Here is a 12450-nt window from a genome sequence, read left to right as displayed (position 1 = left end):
ATACAAAGTTTTTTTAAGAAAGAAAAAAAAACAGTAGAGCTGGAAAGGGCTAATCTCACTACAATACTGAATAAAGGGCGACTACAAAGTCTAAGTCGCATCTCAGTGTTCACTGTAAATTATTGTAAATACTTGTACAAATAGTCATGTCTTCATCCATCCGTGTGAATGCTACAAACTGCTATGTTCATTCTGTATAAAATGTGACTTTTTTATCCAGTAATGGACTACTCAGTGCTACTAAATATTTTTATATCCTGACAAACATCTGTAAACATTATATCTATACTCTAAGCAATTTGTAACTGTTTACTACATGCACATTTTTTATCTCATTTCCCGTTTGTAGTGGAGCTTTTCTCCCCAGGACTCTGCTGAAAACAGACACAGTCAGACTTATCCTGGAAAACAAATGTGAAAATAAATAAAGCAACACTTATCACTTAGCTTTGGAGATGGATAGTGTCCAAAACTGAATGACAACAAATAAGATCTGAGGCTGTGAGGGGACCCATGTGAATTGCGGAAGTGCACTGCTTACACTCTGGAGTAAGTAAGCAGAAGTCATACAGTCTATTTCATCAGCTGAAGAGGATGGATGGGATACAGTCAAATCTATTTTTTTTTACTTCAAAACAGCTCAGTGTGTGCAAGGAATTCATGGGTATCATCTGTTCCTGATGACAGTGTTACAGAGAATGTTCAGGTGGTTTAACAAATAATCTGGGTGTCAGGTTGAATCCATCCCTAGCTTTCAACTCATGTTAAATTATGGAAAAGTCTCTAGCATGCTCCACTATAGTCAGTAGTTCACTTAGCCAATTAATAGTGCCTCTGTAAATGCCTTCGCCATTAGAGATTCAACATTTTGGAATCCTCCCTCCAACTAAAGAAAAAGCTTTAAGAATGAGGAGGTTATGCAGTTCATTGTACTCACTGATATCTTTGACAGCAACAATTTATGTAATGTGGGGGGTTTACAGTATTATTTCTATAAGACTGCATAGCACTGTTAGGATGTACTTGTTTGTCTGTTGTAAATATTTTCTTGTAACAATTTATGACTGACTGAGAAAAAAATTGGTAAACTCAAATGTAGTTATTTACTTTAATAGTGCAACACTCCAACAAGGCCATTGCTTCTTCAATGCTTTGGACAGCTAAAAATCAGGCATTTTTTATTGAATATGGTACACATATTCAAATAACTGGATTCAGAAATTGATAGCATCAAAAATTTGTGGCAGCCATTATTCTGCAGGGTTTTTTTGCCCCCTTGTCTACCCTTACTACTTATGTTTGCCTCAAATTGCCTCAAAGTCAAAGGTTAAGTAAACACACTTGCCCATTTCTGTACTTGGTCATTCAGAATCAAATCAACTGAATTAAAAAATGTATTGTACCTAATTCATAGTTTAACACATTAAAATCTTGTATCTTAGTTGTATTAAAATTCCAATTTATTTTACAGAACGTAAGTGCAATTTTATTTGTGGTCACTGCCAGCAGTAAATGACAAATATCCTGAACACCTTCCATTACCAAGAAGGCAGACAAATTCCTCTCTCCTAAAGATGCCAAATTCAGGACTCGCCTAAAGCCATTCAGAAATTTAAAAACAGTTTAGATGACTCCGCTGTAAAAATTGTATCCACATATCCTATTATATTCAGATATAAATGTATTTATCACCAATGAAGTATCACATACAAACTATGGAGGCAGAAATGAAACCAAGATTCTTTTATTCCAGAACAGAGTGCTTTCATTCGAATAACATGGATTTCATCAGACATCATCATAATTCAGGCAAACACACACACTGTTGTGGAATAAAAGACTTGGTTTCACTTCTGCCTCCTCCTTTTGGATTACTTTATTTTTTTACCTACTTGACAAAACATCACAGATGTCCTAAAAAGGGCATGCTTCGACAGACAAGTTCAAGACAGTTTCAATTTTCCATTTCAAATATCACTTGTGTCACGTATGAAGTAATCTTCCAATCCTCAATGTCAGTCTGAAGAGCACAAATGCCACAGTTTGTATTTTTTGTACTTCCTGTCACATTAGACTTGTTTAAAAAATACACATGAAAAAATTCAGCACCTGAGTGATTCAGACTGCATAAACTGTACACACTATTGTCACCAACAATATTCTTTAACAATGCACAGCTCCACAGATGCAAACATCTCCAGTAGAATATCAGAAACCTTTGCACAGCATGCAGTCAAATACCTATGCCTTCACAGTCAAAGCATATTTATGATTGTAAAGAACTTTTACCTCACACACACACACACACACACACACACACACACACACACACACACACACACACACACACACACACACTATGCGTAAAGTCCTCAATTTTTTTCCTAGCTGCATCTTGAAATAATTTTAAGCACCATCACACTCAGCAGTACTAAAGCTGGTTAAAACTGCAAAAATAAATTAACAGTGAAATCTCTGCAGCCTTCCTGGCTACTTAGAAATGGTTTTCATTATATGACTAGCAAGAATTCTGAAAAGATCTCATGAGCCCAGGTTAAGTGCTGTTAACTTGCAATTTGGATTATTTGTCATTACAGTGAATACCCGTGAGCTCATAAGCTAGCTCTAACATCTGAAAGAGCTATGTGCAATGTCCATCTGTGACAATATACAGATAAAAAAATAAATCAAGACAAACAATCTGCTGAACTTACTTCCTGTAATAAGTCAATGATAGTAAGATGACCTTCCCAAAAATAAATGAAGAAACAAGATGTGGAAATTCCTGAGAAGGTCAAGCACTTGTCTGATAAGATAATAGACTGCAAATCATATGAATAACTTGGGGTGGCCACATACACAAATGAGTTTTTATGATTAATCTCAGATATCAGCAACAATATACAAGGACTGAAGGGTTATCTAGCATTTTAGCAAACAGTGCATTTATACACGACTACTCATTTTCCACAGATATCTTTACATCTACACATCATGTCTTCTCTTTATTCTATACTTAAATGAAACCAAATTGCATTTAGGGTCAAAATAAACATTTCAAAGAATCCTGCACAAATGATGTATAAAAATAATGTATAAAAAGTTAAGTGTATCCATCATTCTCAACAATGTCCAAAGTTCTCCAGTGTATGTAAAATGTACACCTGTGCGAAGTCCATCATAACATGCCAGTCACAAATTCTGCACGACCCTTTTTGGGGGGTGGAGTGGGGCTTTCATGGTTCATTTCCATTAACAAGTCTCTGCTGGTCCAATCTACTTTTTCTCATACAGTCCAGCTGCTTTGCTCTTATCCACCTTTCTCGAGTAAGAGTTGTTTGTCCAACGCTAAGTGAAAGCAGCCTGCCAAAAAAAAAAAAGTTTTACCAAGATTAAATGTGAACACTAATGATGTACAAACATTGACATCTACAAAGCATATTATAACTACCTAGAAACTTGGCTTTTAGTTTGGCCATTGTATGTGCAACTGCCCAGTTTTAAATAACTACCAGCATGCTGCACAAGTCATACACATAAGCTAAATCTACAAACCGATGGGTAGCTGCTCTTTGAACAGTTTTCTTGTATTTCCTGCAGATGACAAAGAATTGCTGACTATAAAGGAATTTCATATGGGAGGCTGAAGCTGTTGTGCTTAGAGAAAAGGGTCCTAAGAAAACAAAAATTAAGCAAGCAAATGCTCATCACTGCTCTTTTTGGATTCCCCCTTCAGGAGAGGAGGAACACTTTAATTTTCATGAAAGTGACCAATGGATGCCAACACAAACCCATTTTATTTTAATATACATGAAATGGGTGAGCTGACTGGAGTAAAGATGGCATTCTGCCACAACCCAGGCCGTGAGGCATAGATAGCAACAATACAAGAAAGAGGATGATCAGTCAGATACATACATACTCATGGTACAAGCAATACACAACGGTTAGACACACAGGAATACATCCAGTATGGAGAAATTGTACAAAGTATTTCTAAAGAACAAGTAGCAGTGAGTGAATAATGGATAACAGTGCTGAGACAGAAACATCCTCCATGTTTAAAGAAATGTAAACAACTGAGACTGATAAATATGTAGCCTTCTGAATGCAGGCATCAAAAAGCATAGTTTACAAAAAGTGCAACTGTTCCATGGTCAATGTACACTCACACGTAAGGATAAAAAAGCAACTGAAGAGAGGCTCACATGGAGTGATCCTAGATAAGATGTTAACAAGTGGCTCTCCTTGACAGCTTGACTAATACTTGTGCACACTAAATTAAGCATCAGAGACAATGGTTAAGTGTAGGACACTGAAAAAAAGGGGGGATAGTGAATGAGAAATGTGGTGGGTTGCAGGAATATTTCTAGAAGGCTATAAAATAGCACATAAAATAAACTACAAATTATACTTTGAAGAGAAGAAAACAAAGGGATTAAACTTGCAAGTCAACTCTCAAAATAATCACCCGGTAAATGAAACAAGTCATGATTAGAAGGGAAACAAGAAATGCTCTGCTAAATGCAAGCATATTAGTATGAAAATGGAGAATGGAAGGACATTGACACGATCAGAAAAAAACAAAAACATGGTCCAATGAAGGGGGGTGGGGGTGGAAAATGAAGTTCTTTGGTACAGGCTGAAAAGGAATGAGAGAAAAAGGGAAGAATCTGGAATGAAAATCTATGTGAAAAGTAGCATCACATGAGAAGGCAGAGAAACGCAACACTATCCCAGGAGATGACAAGGGAGTAGAAAGGGTCAAACCTAGGGGTAAGTACCCTGGGCATTAAGGGAGGTATGCTGATGGATCAATGCAATGTCATTTGAGGAGGAGCCATAGAAGACCAGAATAAAACACCTACTAGGAGGTTTAGAACCTCAAGGTGGAGTTAAGCAGGTGCAGGACTTTACTGAAGTCACAGACTATGAGGTATTCATGCAAAAGGTGAAGGATGGTACCAGAAAAAATTTTAATTTTGGATATAGTCCTAACCTCTGTGTGTGTGTGTGCTGGGGGGGTGTCAAAGTAAAGGTGACTAGCCAGTACTGATCACACCCATGACTGGTTTAGCTTGGGAGGGGTAGGAATACAAAGATGATGGTATTTAAAGGGAATGGACTGCAAATACCTACTGGAGAAATTCAAACTGAGGATAAAGGATAAAATGAGACCGTAAGAAAGCTAGAGGATACATCAGGGGCACAGTATTCAGGGCTGCTGACAACAGACTAAGGAAAAGGCAAAAAAGGCGGCCTGTGTAGTGACAAAGGAATGTGAGAACAATTGCGACAAAAGACTAGGTATCCTAGGGATGGAAAGGAAGAGTGGAGAAGTGAAGCAGACAGAACACACAGAGGCAAATGGCAAAAGGTCAATGAATAAAGTGAGGGCAGCAAAGGCACAAGCTAAAATGAAACTGTCAGAAGAGGACAAAGGGGGAAATGAAGAAAGGGAGGGGCTATATCTGGCCAGACTGAGCAAAGACTGGTGCAACCTCACAGGAGACTTTGAAAAAGCAGACTTTGAACGAACTCTTTACTTTTTATGAAGGAGGCAAAATGTGCGTTTCATAGTAGGAGGGAAGAAAGTTCGAAGCTGGAAAAGCAGTGGATGGATACCAGGATAAAGAAGAAAACTGAGAGGGATTAGCTTCCCTAAGGAAGGATAAAGCACAGGTACCAGATAAGCTGTCTCCCAGGATTCTCAAAAAATTTTCACTATGAAAGCTGATCCCCTGATGAAGGTTTTTAAAAGATTAGTGGCCACTGTAGTAATATCTGAGGACTGAAAGACTAAGTGTAGTACTGCTTTATAGAGGAGGAAGGATAAAAACACCACAGGTTCATGGCCAGAAGAAACGGTCACTCAAACCTGATCTGCAAGAAAGTACAAGCAGATATGGGCTAGCTGGACTTCATGTAGTACCATCTGCAAAGGTGGGTGCTAGGAAAACTGGGGAAATGGGTGTTAAAATAAAAAGCAAGACAACCAGACTGTTGTAGAGCTGAAATGTTAGAACACAGAAAGTTGTGGTAAAAGGGACAATATCAAGAATAAGGAATGTGACTAGTGGAGTACCCCCAGCAGTCAACTCTTGAACACTTGGACAAGTACAGCACTTATTTCAAACATCTATCTCGCTTCTTTCTTCACTGAAGACCCAACACAGATACAGCAGTGAAGGAAAAATACAAGGAAAAATTTGGAAAGGTTGACCTACTGGACTGAAAGGTGGCAGCTGAAGTTCAATGCAGATAAATGGAAAGCAGTGCATTTAGGGTATGGCAACCCGGATGCTGGTTAGTGGAATGGATGAAACAGAGCATTAAAAGGAATCTGGAAATACTGATCACATTTATACTGAACCACAAAAAGCAGAATGGGAACACACTGGCAGCAGCCCTAAGAATCCTGGGTAGTATTCTGCATAGACAGACTACAGCTACAAAAAGGTAATATACTCAAACTTTAATTGGCTCTGGTCAGACCACAGCTTGAGTACTGTGTGCAGTTCTGTATGCTGAGAGACAACAGGCTGCTGCAAGAAGTCCCAAGGTAAGCCACTAGTAAGACTACAGAAGTGAAGCAAACCTCACTACAAAGCACAAGAGAGTCAGAGAGCATGACATGGATACATACATACAGATTTCAGTGAGATGAAAGGATCAAGAACAGGAAAGATAAAAAGGACAGGACACAGGTAAGCAAGCAGGCTGTAGGATATTGCTGAAATATCATCTGGGACGCAACACAGGACTATAAGTCACTACATCATTAAACTTTTTTTATCAAAAATGAAGATAGGAGATAGAATACCAGATTAAAAATATTTATTCATTTACTACCCAGGAAAATAAACTGATCCTTGGGCATATAATATTAAGGTACAAGATATAAACCTCTGCAAACTGTAAACATGCTGTACTGTCTCAATGTAATATTCTGCTCTTTAACATGCTCTATATCACAGTGCAAAAGCATCCAATTTTTGTAAGTATATTTGTACTGCATTTATTACTGTTGCTTCCCTAATCTCTAAATACACTCATGTAGAGCTTTAGCAAAATTTACTATTAAAAAAATGATGTATAAACCTCTGCAAACTGTAAACATGGTGTACTGTCTTCAATGTAATAATCTGCTCTACATCATACTGCTTGCATAACCATCCATTTTTGTATGTAAACATGTCTCTGTATATTAATGTAGCTTATATAATGCATATATGTATTCATGTGGAGCTTTTCTCTATGGGCCTCTGCTGAAAAAGGACAGTCTGTCCAGTCGATCTTTCCCAGTAAGCAAAGGTAAAATAAAATAAAGAAGAAAATAAGTAGCCATATCCTGCCACAAGCAGATGGCATTAATATATTTTTTCCAGTACTGTGGTTGGGTTGGTAGCATTAAGGACTTACAGCAGATGAATGCTGAAAAACTGGGGAGTGGTCCAAAGAACAAATGGCCACTACAGTGTCACCCACCAGTGGCTGGGGGCACTGCCTGAGCCTGCAGTGTTTTTTTTTCTTATTAGGTACAGAGGAAGAAACAGCAGGACTGGTGTAAAAAAACATACTGTCGCAAAGGAAAAGGCCAGATTGCTGGTAAGCTCTGCACAGAAGAGTCAGATGGAAGGTAAGTGGTCAAGCAAGTGCTTAAAAGCAGCACATGCACTTCCCCGCACAGCTGGTCAAAACTGAAAAGTAAAAACACAATCAGTACACACAACCCATGTCAGAACTCGGACTTCCAAGATGGATGCACATTGAGTAGGCTCATAGGTTTTTATTAGGCTAATGACCACAAGAGCCTTTTTAAGCCTAGCCATGCATCCCAAATCTCTGACAAGTTCTGGTACCCTTGATAAGTGTAAGCAGAGGCTTGGGGGATGAAACATTTACAAGCTGGGGTCTGGGAGATGAACCATTTACAGGTTGTCTGTGTCTATTAGAGACACAGGCATTGGGCCAGGGATGAATTCCGTTTTCCATCCAATTGTCCAAGTTACACTTGAGTTGGGTTAGGGAGGAACTCTGCTTCACATGGATGGGGAGCATGTTCCAGAGACAGGGTAGTCTTTGGGATACATACCTGTCTCTCTAGCAGGTTCTATTTATATCACAGGCAAGGATTAAGTCTTTAGAGTGGGTAATTATGGTGCTGTTTGTTGTGTAGATATGCAGGAGGTCCAGAATGGGGTCTGGCAACACCCTGTATGCCGGGCATGCATCTCCCCTCAACAGCCTGCAGGACACAGAACACACTGATAGGGCCTTGAGACAGTCTGCATAGGACATTTTACTTATGCCCTGTATTCATTTAGTATTGTATACTATTTAGCCCTGTATTCTTTAGTATGGACTATTTTTTGAATATGCTTGGTTAGAAGGGGGGCACTGTACTCAATGATAGGCCTGATGAATGCTGAATATAGTGGACCAATGACTTCCTTGGACCTAGATGCCATACCTTTGTTTATAAGTTGCGCAACATAGAATGATTTCCTCACTACTGTAGGCACATGGTCAAAGGATAGATTACTGACCATATACATCTCCAAGTCCCTGACAACTGGGCTAGCTCTAAGGGGTGTGTTGTCAGTATGACTTCCCGAAAGATACTATTGTGCATTTCATGGCATTTAGTTAACTCTAGTTAATTCTAGCTCTCTCAGTATAGAAACAGAAACTCAGCAGAGAAAGCCTGTGGAGTTGTATTTCTGGGTAAATTTCAGTAACAGGCTAGTCAGTGCACTGCCTGGATGCCAGCAAAGAAGAAATACAGAGGACCTGGAAAAAAAATCATCTATAAAAGGTGGGGGGAAAAAACACGGACTGGGAAGAGTACTGCAGCTGTTCAGCAAAAGCAGTGCAAGCTCCAAACAGGACTTCCAGTAACCTACAGGAAAGTATAAGACAATTGCACAGAGAACTGATTAAAATAAATGAAATATTAATAGAGTATATCAACTCAAATAACAAAAGGCTGGAAAAATGGTAGAGGCTTTAGACAGATACTTCAATGAGGTAATACAACTGCAAAAATCAGGGGTCAAAATGAAGAAAAAGCTGGCCGAATATGAGACTACACAAGAAGAGATGTTTCAAAAAATAGAATTAGAAGACAAAGTACAGAGGGAAAACCTAGGATTTTCTGCTATACCAGAGAAGCTGGAAGGAGCAGACTGCATTAATTTTATGAAAGCACAAAAAAGACAAATGGACTGGTATTCCACAGCAGTAGTTCTTAATTGAAAAGTCACACTGTGTGTGTCTGCTCCAAACCTGGCTATGAGAAAGCAACCTAGACCTTTAATACTAATGTTGCAATCCTACCAGCAGGAGGAGGTCCTAGGTGTGTACTAAGCTAATGGCCCTGGGAGCCTTAACAAGCCTAGCTCATAGGATTACCCTGGCATCGTGCCACCTGATCTTAAGTTCCTAGTGCCTCTGTCAAGTGGAACCACTGGAGAGATCCAAGGGGTGAATTTTCTACTTCCCATCCACTCAAGATTTCTCTTGAAGGCGGCCAGTGAGTTGCACTGCTTAACATGTATGGGAAGACTATTCCATAACATGGGCAGTCTCTGGGTTATGAACCTGTCCCCTCCAGCATGTTCTGTTGATTGCGGTAATGAGGTTGAGGTCTCTGGAGCATGTGGTGCGGAGGGATTGGGATTTCTTTAGATGTAGCATTTCTAACAGAGCTGGGTTAGACATGGCTTTGTAAATCAAGCAGAGATCGCCACCAAGTACGCGATATGAGACAGAGAATAGTTGAGGTTTTTGAGCCTGTCCATATAGGACAAGTGTTTAAGGCCTAGGATCCTCTGAGGTACTTTTGCGGCCTCTCCAGTTGTTGCAGGTGTCTAGTGTGGTACATGCCAAATGGGGCATTGTACTCTATGAGTGGCCTAATGAGGAAGAGTAGAGGGAGACGATGACATCTTTCTTCCTGGATGCAAAATCCTTAGTAATGAGATGTGCCACATAGGACTTTATGACCACAATGGCAACGTGGTGGTCAAAAGATAGGTTGCTGTCAACCTGTGTTCCCAGATCTCTACCATCAATGTGGTAATTCAAGGAAACTGGGTTTTTCCCCCAAGGGGGATGACAACATTTTTTGGCATTGAGCTTAAGGCCATGGTTCAGACACCAGTTGCCGGTGTCATTGAGGCTTTTCTGTAGGATGTCAACATCACTTGGGGAATTAATAATAGCTCCCAACTTGCAATTGTCTGCGAACTTTGTCAGCCAGAGTCCCTTTGTGTTGGCCTGGACTTCAGAGAAGTAGATACCAAACAGGAGAGGACCCAGGACCGAACCTTGTGGGACTCCACTCGTGATTGGTCGGCAGTCTGACTCGGATTCAGCTACTTTCACACTGTGGGTTCTGTAAGCCAGTTTGCAACCCACCTAGTGATATAGGGGTTGATGCCTAGCTTAGTGAGTTTTTCTATGATTTCTGAGTGAGGAATGGCATCAAAAGTCTTGGCCAGATCAAGGTAGGCTGTATGAATCACCTTGCCTTCATCCACAGCTCTGGTGACTGACTCAAAGAAATCGACCAAGTTGAGCAGGCATGATCTACCCTTCACAAAACCAAACTGTGTAGGATCCAAAGTTTGGAGATTCCCTATATCCTTGTTTATTGGGTCCATGATGATGCATTCCATAGCTTTGCATATCAGACTCATCAGGCTAATTGGGCGATAATTTCTGGGGTCTGTAGTCGCTCCTCCTTTGTGGAGAGGGGCAACTGTAGCAGTGCGCCATTCGGTAGGGACAAAGCCTGAGGTGAGGCTGTGATTGAACAGGGCACACAGGTGAGGTGCCAGTTCACTCTGTAGTTCATGTAGAACACAGAGGGATATTTTCAGGTCCCACAGAAGCTACATTCTTGGCCTTGAACAGTGCTGTTTTAACCTATACAGCACTAATACTGGGTGCCTGTCAATGTACTGATTGGTCCTTTGATTCTGAAGCTGTAGCAGGAGGACACAGTACTACATATGTGGGAGACCGTGTGTTTGTGGAGAACAATTACTGACTGTACACCAGGCAGAAGATAAGTAAATGTATACCACTACTTGGGGAATGTCGAAAAGCAGGCAGTAGATTCAAACTGCTGTACCCTACTGTCTTCAAAAAATTCTTTCTTGTTGGGACAAAATCATTTTTGATGCAGTACATGCCAATGTGGAAATACAAAAGTTGTTCTGACAAAAACTGAACTGTGAAACAGGAGATTTTGCTTCTTATTCTTCTGGTAATAAAGATCACAGAGACACTGTCCAATGAAACCTTTTCCAATGTTTCAATGGGATTGCTTGAGAGAAGGAAAAAAACACAAGGGTTAGCTACAAGAATCAAGAGTACACTGGAAATGAAGCAGAGACAGGATTTGGGAGATGGAGATGAACAGGAATAAAATCAGATGATGAACAGGAATAAAATCAGTAACTTGGAAATTTGCAAATGTGGAATTGCAAAGCAAAAGTACAGTTTTGTACCTACCATAAATGTAGATGTCCGAACTGGATAGCATCTGCAGTCATAACAAGTGGGGTTGTCCTGTCGTCAGGCAGCCCTGCAGTCGGCCGGATTCCAAAGTCCGGGTCCGGCTTCGGCTGATGTCGCACTCCACCCGACGTCATCTCTGTTGGTCTTCGGGTATAAAAGCATCAGCCGACGCCATTTTCCTCAGTGTTTCTTGCCCCAGATGCCAGTAGCCCTCTTGCAGGCTAAAAATTTGGATAGATGCCAATGTTTCCAAATAGATAGAGGTAAACACAACAATAAGCATATATGTACATATATACAAACAAATACACCATAAAAGACTCCCCCCCAACAGCTAGCTATTAGGAGGGTAAACACCCTAGGAGTACCACAGAGGGAAGGAGGGAGGGTAATCCTGACTGCAGATGCTATCCAGTTCGGACATCTACATTTATGGTAGGTACAAAACTGTACTATGTCCTTCATGGATGCATCTGCAGTCATAACAAGTGGGTAGAATACCATAGCCAACTAGGGAGGAGGATAAAAGTAGATTATGGTGTGTTTAGGATCCCTTGCAGTACAGCAGTGGCAAACCCTGCTCGGGATCTGGAATATAGAGGCAAATTATAATGCTTGGCAAATGTATGCACGGAGGTCCAAGTAGCCGCCTCAATAATGTCCTTGGTTGCCACTCCTCGTAAGAAGGCTGTGGTAGTGGCTGTTGCCCTTGTAGAATGAGGTCTTATGTTCTGTGGAATTGGTTTTCCATGGAAGGAGTAACAGTATCGTATGCAATTTCCTATCCATTTGGAGATTGTCTGTTTGGAAATAGCTTTTCCTTCCCTTCCTGTTGCATAGGCTACAAAAATTGGTCAGTCTTTCTGCTATTTTTGTTCTGTCCAAGTAGTAGCGTAGCTGTCTATGTACATCCAAGGTATG

At 40.3% G+C, this 12450-nt stretch overlaps 1 protein-coding gene across 1 annotated transcript in view; it reads right to left on the bottom strand.

The window, feature by feature from the left end:
* Window positions 1-1442: 1442 nt before the first annotated feature.
* The window catches only part of LOC122788982 (minichromosome maintenance complex binding protein), a 1363580-nt gene continuing 1352572 nt past the window's right edge, over window positions 1443-12450 (bottom strand). Inside the window, exon 19 of the mRNA XM_044056074.1 lies at window positions 1443-3363. Within this exon, the coding sequence (XP_043912009.1) occupies window positions 3237-3363 (127 nt within the window). The 3' untranslated portion in view covers window positions 1443-3236. The remainder of the gene's footprint in view (window positions 3364-12450) is intronic.

This window comes from Protopterus annectens, chromosome 14.part0, assembly GCF_019279795.1.
Source record: "Protopterus annectens isolate FY-2018-M chromosome 14.part0, PAN1.0, whole genome shotgun sequence".
NCBI lineage: Eukaryota > Metazoa > Chordata > Ceratodontiformes > Protopteridae > Protopterus > Protopterus annectens.
Note: the sequence above shows the minus strand (reverse complement) of the source record. Positions and strands in the feature narration are given on the sequence as shown.